A 24,337-nucleotide genomic window follows, 5' to 3' on the forward strand; every position below is an offset into this window, starting at 1 on the left:
ACATTCACATCCTTCCTTTCTTCATGTTGCCTTCAAACAGTTTGAGAGATTTAGATACAGATGTAGATATATGTTTCTATCTACTCCTGGATGGATATACAAGTAACTAGCAACAGCCATTGTCTGAAGTATAGAGTTAGGAGTCAGTGAGAGACTTCATCATATATTCTTTTATATTACTTGAAAATTTTTCTTGAGGATAAAAAAATAAGTACTGAATTCAAAAGAGCTTTATAAATCATAAAGCATCATAAAAAAATATTAGGGTTTAATGTTACTATTATCTACCAGCAAAAAGAAATTAAAGGTTGGGTCTTCGTGCAAAAGTTGAGTAAATTAATTTAGTAGGCCCATGTGTCAGAATAAAAGCCTATTTTTCTTTTTAAAATCACCCTTTGGAATATTTGATGACATTGGAAAATGCTCAAGGTTTAAGTGGAAAATACAAAAATCACATAGGTGTATGATTACAATTTTGTGTGTTCCCTGTGTACAAATACAAATACAAAGAAAAGTGACTGGAAGAAACCATTCACAATGCTTTGAAGGGAGAGGGGAAATAGGAAGTATTTTCTTATATTTTCCGGTATATCCCACATTTTCTGCAAGTTAATAAATGCTATTTAGAAAGAAAAAAAATCACAACTAAACCTTCAAACTTGGTCAGAAAGAAAATTTTTACAAAATCTCACTTCGTGAGAGTGACTTGCTGCATGACAGAGGAGAAAAATCTGACAACCGTGTACAGTACGAAAGGTACAACCGAACGCTTCTTACACGCCCGGAAGTGGATTAAGAACGACAAGGAGAGGCGAGAGAGATGAGGACCTCCACTACAGCTAGAGCGGCCACTAAGAGACACAGGAACTTCCGGGGCGAGGCTTTCTTGGTCCTTCACCTTCCGCGGGGCGAATGTGGTCCGCATGCAATGTGAAAGTTCGCGACTGCTGGGCCGTCACTTCCGTTACTCTGAGACGGTGCTTGAAATTGGGGGCGGCCATGGCAAAGAGCAAGTTCGAGTACGTGCGGAACTTCGAGGCTGACGACACCTGCCTGGCCCACTGTTGGGTGGTGGTGCGGCTGGACGGCAGGAATTTCCATCGGTGAGCGAGTTTGGTTTGAGGCAGCAAGGTGCCCCAGGGCTTCCGGGGAATGGAACGCCAATTGTGGCGGCAGCTCTTGGTTACCGGGTAACGTGACAGCCAATGAGCGCGCGGCATTGAGCCTCACCGTACGCGCTAGCTACCAGGTGCTTGAAGGCGTGGTCTGAGTAGTTAAACTGAGGCCGAGTGCTTTTGTGAGGAGCAGCTGGCCTGCGGCGCCCTCGAGCTGAGACCTGTTAGCAAGTCCCTGGTGGAAAAAGTCAGTCCCCGGTGCAGCATTTCAGCTCTTCAGCCAGTTGCCCGGCTATTTAGTTAGTTATATTTGAAGGCAGACTGTTTAGAGACCTTTTTAGGTCTTGCTGTGGGCAATACTTTATATGTTCTTTGATTATCAGTAACTAGCCATACGCGGGAGGAAAAATAAAAAAGAAATGTAACAGAAAGATGGGAATGTAATTCTTAAAAGTATTATTTTAATAATGGTTCTTATCACTTGTTGAGCATTTCCAAGGAGCCAGGCATAGTATATTTGTTACCTCCCTCTAATCTTCACAACAGTCCTGTGAAGTAAGTATACTTTATCTCCGTTTCGCAGAACAGGGAATGGAGACTTAGCAATTATGCCCCTTTTTCTCGGTCAGGGCGAGAACAAAGTAGACTTCTTAAATAAGTCAGGTTGTAAGCTCTCTTCCATTCATGCCCTTTTCCCTCTATAAAGGTTTGCTGAGAAGCACAACTTTGCAAAACCTAATGACAGCCGTGCTCTCCACCTGATGACCAAATGTGCCCAGACTGTAATGACAGAACTGGAGGATATTGTGATTGCATATGGACAGAGTGATGAGTACAGCTTTGTGTTCAAGCGGAAAAGCAATTGGTTTAAAAGAAGAGCCAGGTAATTCCATGTCCTAGCTCCTTGAGAATATTTCCTGTCAGCATTTGGTTTTTGCTTTTTTTAATTGGTGCCTTACAGACTGCAGATGGAATATTCCAACTGCAGAATGTATATTTCCTGTTTAGACTGTTGTACTTTTATCTTTTTTTTTTTTTTTTTTTTTTTTTTAACGTTTATTTATTTTTGAGACAGAGAGAGTCAGAGCATGGACGGGGGAGGGTCAGAGAGAGAGGGAGACACAGAATCAGAAGCAGGCTCCAGGCTCTGAGCCATCAACCCAGAGCCCGATGCGGGGCTCGAACTCACAGACGGTGAGATCATAACCTGAGCTGAAGTCGGCCGCTTAACCGACTGAGCCACCCAGGCGCCCCTGTACTTTTATCTTTTATGTGAGCATTACATAAGCCTCTTTATCTGATTCTTTCTGCTTCATTCCTCATCACCTTAGCTTCTACATAGATCTGGCACTGAACATTAAGACTAGAAACAGACACCGTTAGAATATAATAATATTAATAATTCCTAGGTTGGCTTTAGCCAAGAACAGCCTATATGTGCTTTACAATATTGCTTAAATTTTTAATTAAGAAGGATCTCAAAATAGACAAATTTGATATTTCATTTGGCAATATATCGAAACTCTCACAGAAAACAAAGCATATATGAATTGCCTTTTTAAAAACAATGGTTCTCTTCCTTCCAAGGCTAAAAAAAAACACACACACAAAAACCCTCTTGAACCATAAATTCACATAACATCCTACATACAAAAATTCAGTATTAGTAAGTTACTTATTGGACTGGAAAGAGAGGCGGGCTGCTTAGTTTTTCTTGGCCCAGCACATTTTATCTCTTGGCTTGTTGGACACTTTGTATAATCACTCTGTTGCACACACAGGCTCTATCATGGTTTTGAATTAATATCATGTATTTTCTTTTTTCTTGCTCCACCCAATGTGCCTTACTTCTGCAAGTAAGTTCATGACTCATGTGGCTTCCCAGTTTGCCTCCAGCTATGTGTTTTATTGGCGAGATTACTTTGAGGACCAGCCCCTTCTGTATCCCCCAGGCTTTGATGGAAGAGTCATAGTGTATCCTAACAACCAGACCTTAAAGGACTACCTCAGTTGGCGGCAAGCAGATTGTAAGTGAAACCAAATAAACAGATGTAGTTAAACCACCAGTTCCATATATTAGAGGTGGTGATTTGATACAGGTTTGGCACATGTGTATTTTGTTTAGAATGCAGTGTTTTGTATTTTTTTAATTAGTTGAAAACAATTGAAAAATTGGGAGATTCATGTAAATGTTCCCGATTTCCAGTTTTTTTGGGAAAAATTAGGAGACCTGGTAATACTAGGTCTACATTCCCACTTAGTATTAGATATTACCTATGTAGTGACTGCTGCCTTTATATATATATACACACACACACACAGAAGCCAATGTGCCATAAACTGTACCATTCTCTCTTGTTCCCCATGGGTCACCTACTCTGCTTTATGCATTTATGTTCATGGTGGCCTCAGTGGGTGTTTGAATTGTGACTCCTGCCTTACACAACTATGATGACATGTTTGTGAGACTTACTTATTTGGTGTATCTTGATTTTCCCAGAAAAACTGGAAAAGAGCTAGGATTAATCTAAAATAACTTTGAAAGTATTCCTAAGTTTAATGTGTAAGTTAACCAGTTTATACACAGCATAAGTGAAATGAGAGAATAAAACTTTTAGGTAATAAGTTTGTTTATACTTGACCACTTCCCCCCCATCTTCCCAGTGTATGGTTCTGGGTAAATCACTAAATGTCTCCGAGACCTCTCTCCTTTCGAGGAGAGAGGTGGAGTTCTTTTTTTTTTTTTTTTTAATTTTTTTTTTTAATGTTTATTTTTTGAGACAGAGAGAGAGAGTTGGGGAGGGGCAGAGAGAGAAAGGGAGACACAGAATCTGAAGCAGGCTCCAGTCTCCGAGCTGTCAGCACAGAGCCCAATGTGGGGCTCGAACTCACAAGCTGTGAGACCTGAGCCGAAGTCAGATGCTTAACTGAGTGAATCACGCAGGTGCCCCAGAGAGGTGGAGTTCTACTGTTCTTTGAAACACGAGTGTTCCATAAAGATCATATCTGTATAAACAGTGCTACTCTTTTCTCCTCACAGGTCACGTCAATAATCTTTATAATACAGTTTTCTGGGCACTTGTACAACAGTCTGGACTAACACCAGTACAAGCCCAAGAGAGATTACAGGTATAAGGTCTTAACTGCATTAATACTCACCTGGGGTTGGTTTTCTGTACACTCTCCCATGCCATTTTGTATTCTTTTAAAGCTCTCTACTGCTTTGGTTTGAAAGGATATAAAGATCTTACTAGTAGCAGCTCTGCTACCTGCTTATTCTGTGACCCCAGATGAGTTACTGCTTCTCCCTGAGTCTTAGTGTCCTCAGCTAGAAAATGGAATTGGCGACACTGGCTCTACATTCCCACGTGGTAGTGCGTGGCTGGCGCTGCATATTGGTCGCCTTCTTTAGACAGGGCACATGCTCTTTTTCATCAGTCCCACTTGGCATCTTTATCATTGTCATTCCCTGCTGGGTGCGTGTATTGTTAAGAGTATAGGCTTTGGAAGTCAAATAATTGTACTCGGGGACTTCTATTTAATTTTATCCTCTCTGCCTTAGTTCTTTATAGGTAAGATGTAAGAAGTAACAGTTCCCACTGCATAGGTTTATTGTGAGAATTAAATGGCATGAAGCACAGAAACCATAATAAACACTGGCGTTCATCATTAGATGACCAGTGCTACTTGTGGGATGACTAACTGGAATGAGGTGATGTGTTGTTATGGCTCTTAATATAATGCCTGGCACATTATAATTACACAATACATGTTTGTCATTAACAGTAATGGTGAAGATTTAGAGATAGCAGTAATAATTGGCATATTGGTAGATCTATCCCGAGTTTGGAAGAGCTGAGTTTAGATTTTGATTCTTATAAGAATAAAAGCAGCTTTTGGCCTTAGGCAATTTATATAATCTTTCTAAGCTTCAGAGTTCTCTCTAAAATGGAGATGGTAATGAGGGTCAAATAAGATAACATACACTACGTAGTACAGAATAGTACTCTTTCCTGTCACCCCATCCCAGTTATGACTTTTGAAGCCAATTGTTTGCTATAGAAGACAGTTTTATGAATTTAGACATCTAAATAAGATTTAAACTGCTCTTAGAATTGAAATTCATTAGTATCTATAAGATACTTGGTAAAACCCTTCCACTTTTTTGTTTGTGGAAATTTAGATAGAGGGTGGAATGGATAGGTAGGGTGAGGGCAGAGAGCAGACATAAAAATCTTTTTATATCTTTTTTATTTTCTCAGGGAACTCTTGCAGCAGACAAGAATGAGATTTTGTTTTCTGAATTCAACATCAACTACAATAATGAGCCACTGATGTATAGGAAAGGGACTGTGTTGATATGGCAGAAGGTAATGCTGTTGTGTCCAAATTAAAATGGAGGTCAGAAAGAAGAGAGCCTGTGCCCATCCCAAACTTTGTGTCCCCTACCACATGTATAAGGATGTGACTCCATTGATTAACATGAATTAGATCTTTTTTAAATGAGATACTATATATTATTTTGGATGCTTTTTTTGTCAGTCAGTGCTACTAATTTTGTCAGTTTGTTAGTGATCTTTGTTGTCTGGAATTTCTCTTTATAAGCAGAATCACAGATTTTAGAATTACTTCATTTATTTTCCTGTCATAAGCTCTCCAAATCAAATAAAACCCCATAACAGAGTACACTGCAGACAGAAGGATTTTTGCATTCATATAACATTTAAAAAATACTTTCTTCCACACTGGGTAATATCATTAAGTGGTCCACCCGTCCCATGACAACTATAATATGAGGCATAGGGAAACATTGTATATGAGCGTTCTACCACTTGGAGAATGTTCTTGAGATTCCCTAGATATTCATACTTTAATATTCTGTACCTTTACCTAAATTCTTAATTTTACCAATATTTTCTCTCTGTGCCAGCTTCTGAGCATAATGACTTCTCTAAATTTATTTCCTTACATTTAGTTGTTTTTTTTTTAATGAATGTTTTCGGGTGTTAAGGGGTACCTTAAGAATTAGTCCTCCCCACTGGCAGCTTCAGCTTATTAGTATTTTAAAACCACATTTGCTCTTTAGCACAGACTTGGATACTTCTTCATGCAGATGAGAGAAGCAAAATAACAAAAACAAAAACAAAAAACCTTTAATTCTATATTTATTTTTAATAAGGAACATGGAATTACTCCTTTGTTCCTAAGACCTCCTTTCAGAATGTAGCAACTTTTTAAAAGTTTTTAAACAAATTCATGTATGTTGAGATATGTATTTGTGTATCTACCTGACAAATATTTGTTGGAAGTATATAAGTCAACTTCCTGCATATCCCCCTCTACTCTCCCAAACTCAATTAACAGTGTTAATATTTTAACTTTTATCTGTAGGTGGGTGAAGTCACAACAAAAGAAGTCAAGCTGCCAGCAGAAATAGAAGGAAAAAAGATGGCGGTGACTCGGACCAGGATTAAGCCAGTGCCTTTATATTGCGATATTATTGGGGATGCTTTCTGGAAGGAACATCCAGAGATCCTAGATGAAGACAGCTGATCCTTTGCTTTTCAGTCCTGGCATGCTTAACCATGCAAGACCCCTAAGTTTCCTGGCAGCAGGTGGCCCTAGGATCCTTACTACCAAGAACAGTGTGCCAGGAATAACATGACTGATTGGAAAGGGACCAGGAAAAGAAGGGATGTATGGGGGTGGTTATCTTGTTCTGCTTTAAGTAGAACATTTTTTTTGCAGTATTGGAACATGGTTCCTTCTGTAGAAGTGCATTTAAAAAAAAAAAAAATTGTGGTCCTATTTTTATAAAGCAAGAACTACTTTATGCTTTGCAGAATGAATCATTTTTACATTGTGGCATAAATCTTAAAAAACGTGTCCAGCTCTTTCCACCTATGGTAGATGATGAACCTAAACTTTACTCTCAGCCACCTGTTAACTACAGAATCCACTGACCTTTAAAGCCACCTTTCTTACCCGTGTACTCTGACCTGGAGATAAGTAATGGGTTGATGGTTGCAGATGCCTCTGAATTCAGGAATTCCAGGGAGAATGAGCGCTTTGTGCCAGTTACCAAGTTGGCACCTTTGGCTGAACAAATGAGTAGTAGTTTGGATGTCTTTATATGAATATTCCATAGATTGATTTTGTGGAGTTGTCAGCATGATCGTCATCTTGCCAGGGGTATTTCCAAGGCCACTTTTACCTCTTTCTAAAAAGAAAAGGAATTATGTGTATACATGAAAGAAATAAAATGTGTGAGAATGAATGAACAAGAAGGGAGAAGCATTTACTCCATTTTTTCTAGATACTTCAGTTTTAAAAGTCCCCTTCCTATTGGATTCCTGAAAAGGATTCTCAGGTAGCCTCTATGTAATCAGAACACTGGCATTTGAATTAGCACTTCCCTTGGGGTCACAAGTGGCAGGTGTCAGAGGACACCTAATAGTTCCAGCTGCAGATGGGTCAGTTCCAGCTGCAGACGGGGGAGGAAAAGCAGAGGACAGCAGCAGTAATTTCGAGAACCACCACTAGCGAGGGGTCCCCCTCAAGTGGGGGTAGGTGGTGAGAGAACTCCCATTGCCTGCTGTCCTGGTTTCATATTTCAGAGGAAAATTATTTGGCTCTAGTAGGAATTAAGAGGCAGTCTACATTTTAGTGCCTGGTCTTGCATCGCAGACTTTACAGCCACGAAGAAAATGTATTTTTGAAGGCAACGGCTGGTCTCATCCTCCGCTAATTGATACTCCATCTGTTGGAATCATTTTTTTCCCTTCATGTACTCACTGCACAGGAAGAAATATGGTGCATGTTTGGTAATTGATAAAAATCTCTGAGAAAATAAAGGTTTCAACTCCCTTGGCCTACGTTTCCACTTATTTTTCTCATACAAATACAGTGTATGAATTCAACTTTTGTATATATGTCTTTACATAAGCCAGGATAAACATACCTTCATCACCGTGGTGGTTCACAGACTTCTACATACAAAAATTTACTTGGAATGCTTGTTTTACATTCTTCTTCCAGCACGCCTCGATGAAGATTTGAGGTTTGCTCATCTGATTTTTAACCCCAAAGGCCTCTGATGCCTATGGTGGGTGATCTGTGGCACTTTGGGCTGTAAGGCCGTCGGTATCCTGTGATAGGTCAAGTCAGGCAATAAGGTAATGTAGCTCTGGACTGGCGAATGTAACAATGGTACATGATAAGTGGACATTAAAGTACAAACTTTCAGGACAAAACCACCCAAAAAAATGTGGTTTCTGTGGGTGTTATGTGATACAAAGGCTCAATTTTGTCATAAGACAGAGGGACAAGCATTTGTTGAATTAGCAGCAGTTTACAGCTTTGTTTTTTGTTCTCAGAAGTTTTGAGCAAAGGTATGTATGTTTCATACTCTTGCCATAACTTAACCTGTAGTGATGGTGTTTCTTTGTTGCCACACGTATTTGTTCCAGCATATATTTCACAGTTGTATGTTAATTTTTATTGTGTTCTCTAAGGTAAAGAATGCATTCTCTTGGGCTTTGCATAGCTTAAAGAAACGTTAAGACATACACAAAAAGAACTAGTACAGAATTAACACTAGTTGATAGTTTGGTAGGGAAGTGGCAATTAGGAAAGTGATTTGTGTGGCTTGTAGGTAACTGGAAACACCTTGGCTGTGCTGGATGAGAGGGTAATACCTGGCCTTCTGTGTAGACTATCACTTTATTTTATTTTTTGAATATTTTGAAAGAGCAAGCATGAGTGGGGGATGTGTAGAGAGAAAATCCCAAGCAGGCTCTGTGCTAACAGCAGGACTTGGTCTCACTGTGAGATCATGACCTGAGTGGAAATCAAGATTTGACACTTAACCCACTGAGCCACCCAGGCACCCCTAGACTATCATTTAATAGCAAAAAGCAAAAATGTTTTTGCTGAACAGAAGCTATAAAAACTGAAGGTTGCTGGAGGGGTTTTGGGTGGGGGATGGGCTAAATGGGCAAGGGGCATGAAGGAGGACACTTGTTGGGATGAGCACTGGGTGTTATACATAAGTCATGACTCACTAAATTCTATTCCTGAAATCATTATTACACTATATGTTAACCAACTTGGATGTAAATTAAAAGTAATAAAATAAGTACAACTGGGTCTTGGAAATCTTCCATTTTCCTTTCCTCCAAGAGCTGGATCCTGGTTTCCTCCACTTGCCTAAGGGATGCTTAGAAAATCTATGATGTAATGAATTTTCTTTAATACTAAGGTCTCTCAGGTGTTAGTGTAAATTACTTTTTGCATAGGGTTTAGGAAATGGAGGACCGGGATCCATCCATCCTTCACAGCTTCGTTGTCCACTTAACCAGTACCAGCTAGGATAAAGCATTTATATGCTCTCTATGCAGTATCTCTTCATTCTTAGGACAATTCTGTGGGTTAGGTACTATTTCTATTACATTTCAGGTGAGAATGTAAAGACCCAAAGAAGCTAAATAATTTGAGTCCAGGTAGGCTAGCCCCCAGTAAAATTCAGCATGCAAAACGGGACTCTGATTGCCCTCTTCCAGCCTCTTCCCAACAGCTCAAGCTACGAGTATACTACAGTTCCAGAGAGCAGACAAACGCCTAGCGAAGCTTGTTAAAATGCTGGTTCCAGGATCCACCCCCGGGGAATCTGGAGTATTGACAAACATCCTAAGTGATAATGATATAAATGGGGAAACACTGCATTCAAGCAGATTAACCTGTTACCCGAGCGCCCAGGCGGAGGCCGGCTGCTCGGCGCCGAGAGCGGACAGATGCTGCCTCCCGGTGGCCGCGCCGGCGCAGTGCAACCCCAAGCCGCGGCTGCGCAGTGCCGCCCTCTGGCGGCCCCGCTCCTTCTTCCCATCGGCCTCGGCTTGCGGGCCTTTCAAACATGGAGGAGCGGGAGCGGGGGGCGAGGTCGGCTCGCGCCGGGAGCCCCGCGCGCCCGCCCAGCCCGCGGCTGGATGTCAGCTCTGACAGCTTCGACCCGCTGCTGGCCCTGTACGCGCCCCGCCTGCCGCCCATACCCTACCCAAACGCGCCCTGCTTCAACAACCTGGCCGAGTACGAGAGCTTCCTCAGGACCGGGGTCCGGGGCGGCGGGCGCGGGCGGGCGCGGGGCGCGGCCGCGGGCTCAGGGGTGCCCGCCGCCTCTGCCGGGCCCTCGGCTAGAACCCGTCGCCGCCTGGACGCCCCGGCCCCAGACCCCGAGCGCATCCAGCGCCTCCGTCGCCTCATGGTGGCCAAGGAGGAAGGGGACGGGGCCGCCGGGGCACGCCGGCGGGGTCCGGGTCGGAGCAGGAAGGCGCCGCGCAACGTGCTCACGCGAATGCCCTGTGAGTCCGGCGGGCGCGGGCAGGGCGGGGCGGGGGCCGCGGGCCAGGCCCGCTGCCCGGAAGGTGGCGGCCGAGGGGGCGTTTGCAGGGTGCTAGGGGCTTGGTGCGGGATCTGCGCGCCTGAGGGAGAGGGTCTTGATGAAGGTTGCAGAGATCATCCGCGGCCGTGAGGAGGTTCTCCTTGAATAATGTGGGGAAGGGGGGGCGTGGGGAAGGAAGGTCTTCTGGAGTACTGACGGGTGAGGGAGAGCCGTGGGGGCAGAGTGGGAAGGCTGTAGAGGTAACAAGGAGGGGCTCTAACGGGGTCCATGCGAGTGGCTGCAGAGGTGATGCGGAGCCCGCAACGAGGGGCTACGACCACGAGGGTGATGGGCGTCTGGAAAGGTGGTGGGGCCTGGAAAGCGGACATCGCCGGGAGGAGCTGCACGCCACAGCCAGAGGGGAGGGGCACAGCCAATTTTAAGGAAAGGAGAGTGGTTAGTGGGACTGGCGGTGACGGGATGGAGTGTCAGGAGATCTGTCCCTGCAGTTAGAACAGGGGACATAATTTCATAACCCCTGCACACTAAGTGACACTCCTCCTGGGGTCGTAGGAGAAGGGCTGTGCGGTCTTGAAACACGTATGTTCGCGTTCCCAAGTCACAAGTGCTGGAATGCAGCAGGCACCAGTGCCACTAAAATACAGACACTGTTTCACCGCCACCCTGCCAGGATGGGTGCAGGACTGGGTCTGTCAGGCTCCTGTAACCATATGCGCAAGTTATTTTAAGTTCTGAAGGTGTGAATGGCACAAGGGAATCTCTTGGAGCCTAATAGATCCTTGGAGATCTGTAAACAGCAAGGCTGCTAATGTGTGAATTAGGTCTTCCACCAGTGGAATGAAAACAAGCCAGGGTTATGTCTCCTGTCATCTGGCAAGCAGTTCTCACATCTGCCGGGGAAGACAATGACCTAGTTAGCCATTCAAAGCATCTGTATCCTGATAGCTAAATTGTAACATTTTTAAATCACTGGCTTTGGAGTGGAAGGTTGTGTTAAGCAAGTTGTTTCATTCCTAGAAATGTGTTTGTAAAGAGAGAAACATCCTGAAAAGCTGTGTGCTGTTAGCTGGGTCTTGGTCAGATCATTTACTGTGACAGTGCTAAAGCATTCTTGGCCAAGCCAGGGTGCACCCCAGCCTGCTTCCCCAACGATAACACAAAGACAGAGTGTGCATGTAGCTAAAATAAGAGTAGCTGGGGACCTTGTTTTGCCACTATCAGATCTTTGAAATGCTCTCCAACTCTCAGATTGTAACATTTATTTCCGTTTTGCCAGTTGTGGCTTTGCTACTGATATTGTCAAAGAAAAGACATACTTCTGTATGGCGAGTGGTTTTGGCTTTACCTAGGGAGTACTCTGTTATATTAGTATGACAGAGCATGAAAACCAGCTTTGTTGGCTTTCCACAATTAAATATATGCCTGCAATCAAGATCTCAGAATGTGCCGTAGGCACTGAAAATTTTTATCACTCCACTGGAAACGGTTGGGTGTACATGATAGAGATGGGTAGACGTGACAAAGAACTGATGAGCTTCAGAAAGCAAGAAAAGTACAGAAGCGTGGGTAAGATTAAGTTTATTCAGAGTTCCTATAAAAGGTTGTCTTCAGGTCTTGAAGTTAATTTAAAGAAGGGCATGGTTAGGGATGACAGTAATTATTTAAAAGTTAGGCTAGGCTGTTGAAGTATAATTTGTATGCGGCAAAATTCACCATTTTAAAGTGAGTTTTGACAAATGTGTAGTCATGAAATCACCATCACAATAAAGATACAGAACAAATCCATCATCCCAAACAGTCCCTTTTTAAGCCAGGAGATAATTTTATTGTTGCTAATTATGGCTACAGTTATTTAGTGGGTGAGTGCTGTGCAGTTTGCGAAGCCCTGTAGATGCTTCGTATCTTACTTTACCCTTAGATACTACTTTTTAAGTGAGGCTTGTTGAGCATCACTGCTTGCCCAAGATTACATAGCTAGTTAGCTTGCAACTCGGTTTGTCCAACTCCAGGGCCAATGTGCCAGGGCCATCATGCTAATCTCAAGTGAGGGAACAGGGGAGTACATTCTCATGTTTCTCTGCTCACTTCTTTTGGTGGGTGGACAGTACCACATAAGTGAGGCAGACGGTGTGTGTCTAGAACAATGAGAACGGAATCTGGGTCCAGAGAAGGATGTATTAAAACACTTTGAAGACCAAAGAGTTTCTCTCTTTGTTACGATAGATAGTGGGGACCATGGTGTATATTCTTAAGTAAACACTTTTAGGGCAATGTTTGTCATAGTTTAATTTCTAGTAGTAAAATGTATTTGGTGGGGGACGGTGTATAGACCACAGATGCAGGGGTTCGACTGCTGGCTTTTTTAGTTTTGAACACTAGCTCCTCCACTTTCTAGCTGTTTTACGGAGGCAAGTCACTTAAACTCTTTGGGGCCTCAGTTAGCTAATCCATTCAAAGCGTTTACCACAGTAGTACATGGGGAAATTCTCAGTGATTGTTAAATGTCCCTGTGATTGTTGTAGGTTGTTGTGGTGGTTATTGTTGTTTTAGGCTGTCATAATTAAAAGCTCCAGGGCAGGATGTATGTATAACCTACCCGAATTGGGTGTTGACTCAGCTGTTTACTACGTAAGTAACCTTGAAAAACTAATTCAAATGAACATTTCTGAGCCTCGTTTTCCTCATCTAGAAAGTAGGGCAAAATAATAGTGCCTAAGTGTTAAAGTTGTGAGGATTAAATAACATACATAACGTTAACCTTACCCCAGGGCCTGGCTCATAGGGAGTGCTCAGTAATTGGTGATGATGATGGCTAGGGAGGATGGGAGTGAGGGGACCTCGGAGGCTGTTGTAGTGAACCAACCATCCCATAAGACTCTGGGCTGTATTGGTTGTGGGAAGAGAAAGGAAAGGACAGGTCATACTTATTGAGAGTCCATTGTCTGAGCCTAGTGTGGCCACAAGTAGGGAGAAGAATAGAGTTTAAAATGACTGGGATTTAGGGGCGCCTGGGTGGCTCAGTCGGTTAAGCGTCCGACTTCACCTCAAGTCATGATCTCACAGCTTGTGGGTTCGAGCCCCTTGTCAGGCTCTGGGCTGACAGCTCAGAGCCTGGAGCCTGCTTCGGATTTTATGTCTCCCTCTCTCTCTCTCTCTGCCTCTCCCTAGCTCTCACTGTCTCTCTCTCAAAAATAAATAAACATTAAAAAAAAAAAAAAAAAACTTAAAAAAAATGACTGGGACTTAGAAGGTTGAGGCCTAAGAATAGTAGCAATGGAGCAGGAGATCTGGAAGAATAACTTCAAAGATAAGGCATATATATCTTTTTGTTGTTGTATTAAATTTTAGAAGCTTGGTTCATATTTGGAGTTTGTTAGACTGCTGGAAAGAGATTCAGAGTGTGCGTTCCGATTCAGAATTTTTGCCTTGGTAGTTTGCTCTGATAGGTGGTGCTAGTGATGTATTTTTGATCACACAGGAGTGAAGTGCTCCCTGGAATTATACCTTATTAATAAATCTTTGGAAGAAAAAGAAATCAAGGGAAGAGTACAGATATGAGAGTTGAAAGACCTGAGTTTGTCATTTGTTTAGCTAGAATAAGAAACTGTTGTTAAGATATGTGCTTGTCTTTTTTCTCTTATGTGGGGGTTCAGGGGTAAAAGTCATACCTCTCTATTTTTTTACAAGTTAGGAAAAGAGTGGTCTTTCCACTGTTTGTGGAAACACATATGGGGACGGGGGAAGCAGTGAATGTGTATAGGCAAAGAAACTAATCCAGGTTTCTAAAATATTGAATTATAGAGACTTATTCTCAAATGAATCTAGAAGTTAACTAGTCTAACCTCATTTTATAAATGAGGAAAGTCAGACTTGTAGAGAAAAAGTTACTCAAACATTCAAAGAATTTTAAAATATTGCTACAGGTAAGGTAGATGATGAAGGCCAGACCAAAACTCTCACATTCCTTTCCAAGAGCCTCTGTCTCTGCCACATTGCCTTCAACTGTGCCTTCTTGCTGAATCTTCAATCTCTCATAAGCTCCTACTTCTCATTTGCTAGGTCACTTTCTTCAGAGTATTTTCTTTTATTAATTTATCATTGCCATGATGTATAAGCTGACCCATGAGTGAGGGATAAAGAGGTCAGGAGTAACCAGCTTAGTTATCCAAACTGAAGGGCAGGACTCTTGTTCTCTTTCATACTACTAGAAACAAAACAGAGATTTTGTGTTCACTATTGATGGCAAGAATCAATCTCCAAAGAATTATGCCTTGCAAACTTGGGAGGGAAAGACAAAGACTATGTGTGAGTGTGAGTGTAAGTGTGTGATTGGACATGTGGTTTTCTTTTGGGAGGTTTTATATATATCATATAGCCATCATATTGTGAAGGCTAAGTTAACATGAAGTAATAAAAATAAAATTCATCCCTCTTCACAAGCCCTGAGAAAGAGAATCCATCATCATAAAGGCTGCAATTTATAGTCCCAGCATTCTTCCCATGAATCGTCATTCTCTTTTTATGTGATGCTTATCTGCAATGTCCTAAGAGCCTAATGCCCAGCAGGTACCTTTCTGTCAACAAGGCTTGGAATGAAACCAGGTCTCTTCCATCTAGTGTAAAGATGGTGTCCATTGGAACACTAGTGGCTCCAGAGAGCTTGTCCATGGAGTATCTCAGATGGGGGCCAAAAGTCCATTCTCTCGTTAGAGGACTGCACGTGTTTAAGGGCAGATGTGTTACATGGTTTGTTTCCTTTAAACATATGAACAAGATTTTCGGTTTTTTGAAGAGTCAAGCTGGATATGTGGTTCATGAGAATTATCTTTTAAAAAGTTGTCTTAACCAGGCACAGAACTGAGAAGAATTTTGCTGCTGATGTGTACATTTAATGTGGGCCCCCCCCCCAAATGTTTTTAAATAATGGTGCATCTTAGAATCAATGATATCATAGAACATGGGATATACAATTAGTGAAACATTCGGGTGACAGCCATATGTATGTTTTATCCTCATCCTGGTGGAATCTTGTCTTACTTCAGTGTGTTGCCCGTACTAACCATGCTGCCCATTGGGCCTTCTCATTTCCATAGTGAGGTTGCCACTGCACCATGTTGCCTGGTGTTGCTGGAGATGGTTGGCTGGTCTTGGTTGCTAATTCTGAGAATGAAGGCAGATGTTTACATTATGCTGTCTGCTCTTGTCTTGTTTCAGTGCACGAAGGCAGCCCTCTGGGTGAGCTCCATCGTTGTATCCGGGAGGGGGTGAAAGTGAACGTTCACATTCGCACTTTCAAGGGTCTTCGTGGCGTCTGTACAGGCTTCCTCGTCGCATTTGACAAGTTCTGGAATATGGTAATTAAGCCTTTCTCAAAGGGCTGGAGAACTCCTAAGGATTAAATCTTTTATATGTCTAAATGACCTGAGTAATTTTATTTAGGAAAACCTATAAAATGACTTCCTAGAAGAACTAGAATTTTTGCATTCTCTTGATCAACAATAAAAAAAGTTCTTTTTATTGCTTCCTTTTCTTTAAGGCATTGGCTTTCAGCCGAGGCAATTAAAAAAAAATTTTTTAATGCTTATTTATTTTTGAGAGAGAGATAGTGTGAGTGGGGGAGGGGCAGAGAGAGGGGTACAGAGACCTGAAGTGGGCTCTGTGCTGACAGCAGAAAGCCCGACACAGGGCTCGAACCCACAAACCATGAGATCATGACCTGAGCCGAAGTCAGATGCTTAACCGACTGAGCCACCGAGGCGCCCCTCAAGCAGGGCAGTTTTGCTCTTCTTTCCCTCCTAGGGACATTTGGCACTGTCTGGGTACGTTTTTTTAATTGTCACAACCATGGCATGGAGTATTACTGGTATCTAATGGGTAGCAGCCAGGGTGCTGCAGCACATCCTACAATACAAAAAATAGCCCCCCAGCAGCAAACTATTCTCTGGTCCCGAATGTCATTTGTGCTTAAGGAATAATGATTTATTTTATCTGTTTAGTAATTCTATATCAATTTCCTACTAACCATTCTTTCATTCATTTCAAAACATTTATTGATTTTCCACTTTGGCTGGTACTTTACCACAGTGCTAGGTACAGAAATTTCAGAAAGGAACTTTCACTCTATAGCATTTGGGAAGATAGATAAAGATAGAGGGGAAGCAGACATACTAATAAGCAAGGCACTTTGCATGGTGTTTCCTTATGGAGTACATGCGCCCCCACACTCCTAGAGGCTTACTGTCTGTTTACCAGACATTCGTAGGAGGGAAGAGATAGATTATGGCACAATTATACTGTGAGACAAGCAATTAAAATAGGAGCCACCAGGCTTTTCATATGATCTTCTATCTCTAACTTTTCTTTTTCCTGTGTTTTATCTTCCTCCATGCATTCTCCTGGATGAGTATAATAGTTGCTGACTATTTATTACTTCCTATTTGCTGTACAGTATACTAAGGATTTATAATATAGTATCTCAGTGAACAAGGTCTGTTACTGTTCCATTTTACAAATGAAGAAATTGAGGCTAGAGATATTGAATGATTGGCCCAGATCACACTGTTAGTAAGTGGAAGTATTAGAACATTATCCCAGGTCTTTCTGACTCCTAACACCATCTTTTCAACCACTGTGGGATCAGAAGACCTGGATTTGAATCCTAGCTTTACCACTTGGTAGCTCTGTGACTCTGGGCAAGATGGTTTCTCTGAAGCCACTTTTATTGTCTCTAAAATGTAAGAAAAACTACTTTACTATTATAATTTCACCTTTGAAGGAAAAGTTTTTAAGAGAACATCTTTGATGACAGGCATGATAATAATACCATCAGCTTATATTTGTAGGGTGAGTCACACTTTTCAAACTGAATTCTCATACCTGAGCTCATTTGGCCCTACATAGCTGTCCTCTGAGGTCCATCTCTCAAAGACAGGAATCCCCCAACAGTTCTGTATGGAACCCTGGTTAATACCTGTTCATTGCTGTCGTAAGACCTAAATCTGATGAGGGAAAAGAAGCAGTAGAATAGTGTTTCTCAAAGTATGATCTAAGGGCATCCTACATCAGAATCATGGAATTTCTGGTTAAAACAGAAAATTCCTTGGCTTCATCCCAGACCTACTAAATCAGAATATCTAGGAAGTGGCCTTGGATTTCTATTTTAATAAGCCTCTTAGATACATATGCACACTGAAATTTAAAAACCTCTACCACGCATTTGTAAAGGCCCCTTACCATAGAAGAAACCTATCTTATATGGTGGTAGCAGCTTGGAAATCTTACTCGGAGGGCTCCAGGTATTACCGTTTTCTCCTGCCCAAGAGCTCAGTCACTTGTTAAGTTTAGTTCTGCTAAGTTAGATGTTTATTCTCCTTTTTATTTATTTTTTTAAAACTTATGTTCCACCTGTAGGAGGATTTTTTTTTAATTTTTTCTTCTTAACGTTTATTTATTATTGAGAGACAAAGAGAGACAGAGCATGAGCATGGGAGGGGCCACAGAATCTGAAGCAGGCTCCAGGCTCTGAGCTGTCAGCACAGAGCCCAATGCGGGCTTCAAACTCACAAATGGCGAGATCGTGACCTGAGCCAAAGTCAGACGCTCAACCGACTGAGCCACCCAGGCGCCCCAGTGTTTATTCTCCTTTTTAAAATGTTTTTTCTAGAAGCTGTAAAAATAATATTTTTAATTCTGCCTTATCTTTTTTCCCTTTGGGCTGTTTCTCTAGGCACTTACCGATGTGGATGAGACCTACCGAAAACCTGTTCTAGGCAAAGCGTATGAACGGGATTCTTCATTGACTCTTACTAGGGTAGGCAGTTTACCCTGGCTTCATAAGTACCCAGCATGCTTTCGATCTTAGACATTGAGATCACTGAGCCCGGTGACCAGGTTTTCTTGGGGGGAGAGCTCAGTTGCTGTCCACTCTGTATGCCCGGACCAGGGTCTTCATTAGTCTCTTCTCACGCATTCAGCTAATCACAAATGAGTCTGTGCTTCTGGCCTGCATGTTATTTGAGCAGCAAGTTACCTCTTATAAGCCTTAAAAGTCTTTCCATTTTATACCACAGAAAAAAGCAGGTGCCTTTTCTCTTGACATATTTATTGATTTACCCGAATTATGGCTAAACACAGAAAAACTCACTGCTTTTTAAAAATTGCAAAGTAAGAAGTCCATAAAACCTAATTCATGAATATGGTGTTTTTTCTGTATATTCAAAGAAGGATGTTGACGGCTAAAGAGAAGGCTGATATTTATCATTACTTTCCTTCTAGCTATTTGATCGCCTAAAACTTCAAGATTCCTCCAAAAAGGACGCAGATTCCAAGTCTGCAGTTGAAGATTCCACTCTGTCCAGATACTCCCAGACATCCACTTGGAAGGTAGCTTCGGTGTGGGGAAGAGGAGACACTGACCGGGGCTCACGCAGGCGTTCCCGCTCCGTCCCTTCTTCCCTGCAGGCGTCTGCAAGGGAGGAGTCCAGGTCAGAGATGTCAGGGAGGACTACACGGACAGAAGGGTCAAGTGCAGGAGGTACCTTTTCCAGGGCTACCACCCTTTCCAGGGGTCAGCCCCGTAAGAAAAAGCGAAAGCCCAAAGTGGATTACCAGCAGGTATTCACTCGACATATAAATCAGATTTTCATTCGAGGCGAGAATGTACTGCTGGTTCATCTTGCACAGTGACCAGCTCAGCATCTCTTGAGCTTTGGTTCTTAAAAATAAAATGCATGAACCGCTGCTATGCTGTATCCTAGTATCCCAGTGAAACTCTGAGTTGGAATGATTCCCTCTGGTCCTGCATGTGCAGAGCATAGAGCCAGGCTTGGGCCCTCTGGAAGATGAGCTCCCTCAAGCGGACACAGGCCTTAGGAAGGTGGGGGTTTGCGTTAATATCAAGGCAAAAGCTGTACAGAGGAAATATGCATCCAGTTTGGTGTCATGGTTGACTTTAGACACTCAAACCAAATATCATATCTTCCATTTGAATTAGGAGTCATGGTATGAATTAAATTCATCCCACAGACACTATAAAGATGGGAATAAAAAAACACCTCAAAAAATGCTCTCATTTCTAAAAGCTAGTGCCCTGAGTACTCGTGAATTTGATTCTAAGAGTAGTAACATAAATTGCCCTGTAGCCCTGCACCCACAACTTGTAACTGACCTTTGATTTTTGCTCTACACCATTCTCTCTCTTTATCAAGAAATGTAATTTATTACCTTTGAATATCTGCAAAACTAAGAAAGAAAGCCACTAACTTATGTAAACTTTGGATAGTTGGTATGCTTAGAGCAGCCAACAATGAATACTCTGTTGTTATCCCTCTCCTTAGTATGTAAAGGGATATGGGAATTCATCAGTCTTCCCCACTTACCAGAGGTAGCTTCTGAGAATGGCATGCCACATGGGACTATATGATGCTCATGAGGTGGTTTCTTGGCCTTTTCTCTCACTTGTGTGGCATGGTGTAGTGCATGTACCCACTGTATTGCCCTTCTGTATGTAGTGTGAACTGTCCTGTGAGCTTTATGGCAGGAGATTGTGACCTACGTATCTGGCTTCAAAGAGTTCTGCATGGACTCAGTAATACATATGCATCACATGGTTGGGAGCTTCCTTTCTGGGGAGGGCTGGCCCGTGTAGACTAACTTTCAGAATGATTTTTCCACGAAGTAGGAGTGATAGTTTTATTTCCTCATGTCACGCCAACGAGGTTCTTACAAAGTACAGTGGGTGGCATCTATAAGGAACACTTTACTTACTGCCTGGCTTGAGTAATGGGAACACTGTAGTACTCTCTAATACTTCTACTTGAATCATATTATATGCTTTTTCAATCACCAGTACAGAATAGGCTACATCTTGATGCAGACTGTTAGGCAATATTGATTTTTTGTTTTGTTAGTTTATATTTGGTTTTATTTTATATAACTTACATTCAAAGTGAGAATAAGAAGTAGCTAACTAGTTAAAATGCTTGAAAAAAAATTCCCTGCTGCATTTTTTGTGTAACTTAGATAAGCCTTCTGAGAAGCAGGGTGAATAATGTTTAGGGAGTTAGGGCACCTGGTCCTTCTGCTAGCTGGGCCATTGGGCCAATGAAAGGAGAGCAGACTTAACCCCTCTGTGCCTCAGTTTTTCCCATCAGACACCTACCTCACCGGGGCACTGAGACAGAGAATTTTAGGAAGGCATTTTAAAGTCTCTAAACATGTTTAAGTGCCATGAGTAATTTTTACTAACTATATTTCATAGCTCGATAAGAGTTCTATGTCTTATGAGCAAGGTAGGTGCTACATAAGAAAGTCATCTCTGTGGCTGTTGTAATTTTGAACTTGTCATCAGAAGGCAGTGATATCTTCAGGAACTATTTTCCATATTCCATTCCTTTCTCCTAAAGGACAATGGAAGTTCTCAGAAGAATATCCTCAGTAAAAGAAGAGTAACATTTCTTTGCTGCTTCCCCCACAAATGCCAGCCCCAATCCTTTTCTGATCATCAGAAAAAATTCCCCTGAACTTTTCAAGAGGTTTATGTGATAGTACCAAAGGGAGATGCACATCTAAAAATGACACATCCCCAAAGGGGAATTTGTGGAAGATGCTTCGTTTCATTTACTTGTTTTTATTTTAAGATGCATTTTAAATATACTCTTTAGAGCCAGATCAGATGCAGTAAGCATTTAGAGAGGTTCCGTGTTACAAAGTCAAGCAATTGTCTTTGGAATCTGCTAATCTAAATTATCTTCTAAATAGTATGTCTAATAAAATCTCAGTTCCCCAATTAATAGTTATCTTGTTTAATCATCAGGCACCCCTGCCTCTGCATCTTTACCAGTCTCTCCTGTTAGATGTCCTCATCTGTCTACCCTTCTGTCCTCAGCTAGAAGCTGCAATAGATACCAGGTTTTCCCAGTAAAGTAAAATTTTGGTATCAAAAGGAATATATCACTTTGCATTCATTCTAGTGCCTGACTAAATCTAATGTGATTTGTTTTAAACACATGCTGAGTTTTCGTATTTGTATATAATTTTCATATATCCAGATAAGGATTGGTTTACTGCTTTTCTGTCCAACATAATAATTCTGGCTCTGAAAATAATTTTAAATCCATGTGATCAGTCTAATGTGCCCATTGGCCCCCATTTATCGGTTCAGTTTTGGACAGTGATTCACATTTAGTAAATGTGCTGTATTGTATAAAGCATGCCAGTGTTTTATAGGGAAGTTATTTTTTTTTTTAATTACTGCCTTTTCTTTATTATTGTAGAAATATTTCAAAAGGAAAACAAATTGGTCCTAAGAATGTATGTGCTGCTCAAAATATGTCATCATCTAGGACATTATAATAAGTTGCTATGAAAATAGCTGAAGTCTTCCTCAGGAGAAAGAAAGAAAAAGAGAAAGTAACAGCCAGAATGGTAGAGTTCTGGAGGCCCCCACGAGCTTACCCGAGGGGTCCCTATGTTGCAGAAATGCAGCAAAATCTGGTTTCTAGTATTCTCCAGGGATTTGGGCTTAGGACAGTTGGTAGGAATAGTACTTATTTTTGAACGTCCAACTTAGGTTCTTCAAAGTAATCTCTAGACATGGGAATCCGTTCCGAAGACAGTTCATGGGACACACCTCTTCTCCAGAGCACCAGATTTGTTAGATAACAAGGCATCAAGCAATGGAACATGGGTTTCACACCCAGAACGATTTCATGTGCTGTTCTTCATACATAGAGGTGATTCTGTGGTTCTACAACCAGGAGAACGTGCGTTTTAGGTTGTTGGTGCTAGTACTTGGGAAGCGTTTATGCTTCATTTCAGAGACTGTCTTATGATGGTGGGTCATTTGTGTGATGGTTAGCCAGTGTTAGCAGTGTCTAAGACAGGTGGCTTTAGACCATTTGGTACCTTGCTGTCTGTGCATGGTGCATATCAAGTTAGAAAGCCTAGAAACCATTAGCATTAAAGTCTAGGTGCATCAGAATCCTTGGTTTGAGCTGTTACTGGATCAGAAGGGACTTGATTTATCCTTGTGGTAAAAAGTCCAGGAGTACCTTAAGAGGTTGTGAAGACATGAACTATGGGCTGTCTTTACTCCTCAGAAGCCTCACAGAAATCTAGTTATACCACTTTACCCCTTGAGAGAAAAACAGAAACCTAACTTGATGCAGAGGAGTTTTTTGGATTTCTTTTTGCACTATCCTCATAGCTGCTGACATGGGCAAAATCATGAAATAGAATTGATTCTGTAAATTTTCTCTAATTTTTGCCTTTAGGAATAATTAAAATTATTCAAAGACAGCTGTCTGTCACTGGTGCTGCCCCAAAACTTTCCCATCTTTTATGTATTTTTTATGAATGAAATAGTTGCTGTAGGAAGTCCAAGGTTCACATAAGAGTTTCATGGCATAAATATAATGGTTTAGCAACTGTTTTAATTTTTCTTTTCCTGTGCCAGATATAGAATACAGTCAATCCCTTTCCAGTAGCTTCTGTTCATCAGCCTATGTTTTCCTGGGCAGTAACTCCCAGAAGGCTTTTCTTAGTGATTATAAAGGAAGAAAATCTTATCTGGGCTTATGTTGCAAAGGTGGGTGGTCTGTCACTACTTTCTGGCAAATTGAGTTGATGGATTTTATATAAGCCTTTGGGATGCCTGTCACAGTTTCCTGGGCTCTGAGGAAGGGTTGCGCCTTTTTTACTTTCAGTGTTTTGAGTATTTTTCAAATGTTTGTAAGTTCTCTTGCGCCCCTCTAATAAAAATGAAAGCTATCTGTCAAGGAATGGCTTTGCATGGTTCAGAGATCTAGGGGAAAAGAAATAAGTACACCTGAGACCTTCAGTTGGTCTTTTATTTATTTAGAATAAAAAGTAGTTTGATAAGCTACCAGAGTTAGTGTTGCTTTAAAAACACTCTCTGAAAAGATGGCAACTGTCCCTCAGGAAAGCTATAAAAGCTATTCCCAATACATTGCAATTGCTTTTGATTTTTACTCCTTTGGAGCAAATGTCTGATGTTATGTCTGATGTTATGTTTTTAGAGCTGTGGGGGAAAAATGTCTAAACAATTTTAGGGGGTATTATTTAAATGATTATCTGGCTGAATTATGTGTGAGCTAGGTTCTAGGGCAGCTGTCCAGTTCTTTTTCTGTTGTCCTGACACTAACACAGATAGCAAGCGATGTCTTGAAAAGTGATCTGCTTATTTCATACTGACATCTAAAGACATTAGCCTTCTGTTTGGCAACCCTGGGGATACCCCTCTGCACCGTGACTTATTAATGTGTTTTTTAGGCAAGGCTAAACCTGGTGACCCTCTGTATTTATAGTTTCACTATTCATATATAAGCTGCTAAAAGAAAAACCATAACTTCTCATCTTGTCTTGAAATTACTCCTAAGTGTGAAGTTCACCTAAATTCTTCATGTTTATGGAGGATTGCTGCTAGTAACGTCAGTTTGCAGTGTTCTTCTGTAGGTATGTGTCACATGGGAGTCTGGAAACTGTAATAAATATGATTGTGTTAATGTACTGACTGCTTTGTCTCTGCTGATTTTGAGGGGCGGTGGAGGGGAGGAGGCAGGGGAGTCTATTACCAGGTGATGATACTGACCTAGAAAGTGAAAGCATCCCAAGCCATCTCATTGTTGTAACCTTGTGCCTTTTCTTCACCAAAGCACACATATCTACATCAACTATCCTTGAGGTGGCTTTGGTCTTCCATTTGGTTTATTAGAAGTTCATGCTTAGAAAAGGAACTTGGCCCACATTGTGAATTGTCTCTTCTAAGCCCCAAGCGCTGGTAATTTCCCTGTGAATTTATTCTACC

The 24,337-nt window shown here is 41.6% G+C and overlaps 2 protein-coding genes across 7 annotated transcripts in view; both read left to right on the forward strand.

Annotated features, from left to right (window-relative positions):
* Positions 1-7,985, forward strand: part of THG1L (tRNA-histidine guanylyltransferase 1 like) — a 29,451-nt gene extending 21,466 nt beyond the window's left edge. The window contains exons 1-6 of one of the 6 annotated variants that reach the window (XM_019464546.2): positions 885-1,103; positions 1,822-1,998; positions 2,973-3,142; positions 4,156-4,244; positions 5,378-5,485; positions 6,507-7,985. In XM_019464546.2, coding sequence (XP_019320091.1) covers positions 913-1,103; positions 1,822-1,998; positions 2,973-3,142; positions 4,156-4,244; positions 5,378-5,485; positions 6,507-6,668 — 897 coding nt within the window. In that variant the 5' untranslated portion in view covers positions 885-912 and the 3' untranslated portion in view covers positions 6,669-7,985. Of the gene's footprint in view, positions 1-883; positions 1,104-1,301; positions 1,671-1,821; positions 1,999-2,972; positions 3,143-4,155; positions 4,245-5,377; positions 5,486-6,506 lie in introns of those variants that run through there. The other 5 variants (XM_019464549.2, XM_019464548.2, XM_019464547.2 and 2 more) reach the window with 5 other exon arrangements.
* Positions 7,986-9,986: 2,001 nt separating this feature from the next.
* Positions 9,987-24,039, forward strand: LSM11 (LSM11, U7 small nuclear RNA associated). Its single transcript, XM_019464552.2, has 4 exons — positions 9,987-10,471; positions 15,727-15,866; positions 18,239-18,322; positions 18,787-24,039. The coding sequence occupies exons 1-4, from the start codon at positions 10,027-10,029 to the stop codon at positions 19,195-19,197; spliced, it is 1,080 nt and encodes a 359-aa protein (XP_019320097.1). The 5' UTR covers positions 9,987-10,026; the 3' UTR covers positions 19,198-24,039.
* The last annotated feature ends 298 nt before the right edge of the window (positions 24,040-24,337 follow it).

Source organism: Panthera pardus, unplaced genomic scaffold (genome assembly GCF_024362965.1).
Source record: "Panthera pardus isolate Hobbes unplaced genomic scaffold, ASM2436296v1 HiC_scaffold_2, whole genome shotgun sequence".
NCBI classification, from domain to species: domain Eukaryota; kingdom Metazoa; phylum Chordata; class Mammalia; order Carnivora; family Felidae; genus Panthera; species Panthera pardus.

Coding starts and splice junctions, on each gene's coding strand:
- LSM11 (XM_019464552.2), top strand. CDS start 10,027: ATGGAGGAGCGGGAGCGGGGGGCGAGGTCGGCTCGCGCCGGGAGCCCC. Junction 15,867..18,238: donor TTGACAAGTTCTGGAATATG/GTAATTAAGCCT, acceptor CTGTTTCTCTAG/GCACTTACCGATGTGGATGA. Junction 18,323..18,786: donor CTTCATTGACTCTTACTAGG/GTAGGCAGTTTA, acceptor CTTTCCTTCTAG/CTATTTGATCGCCTAAAACT.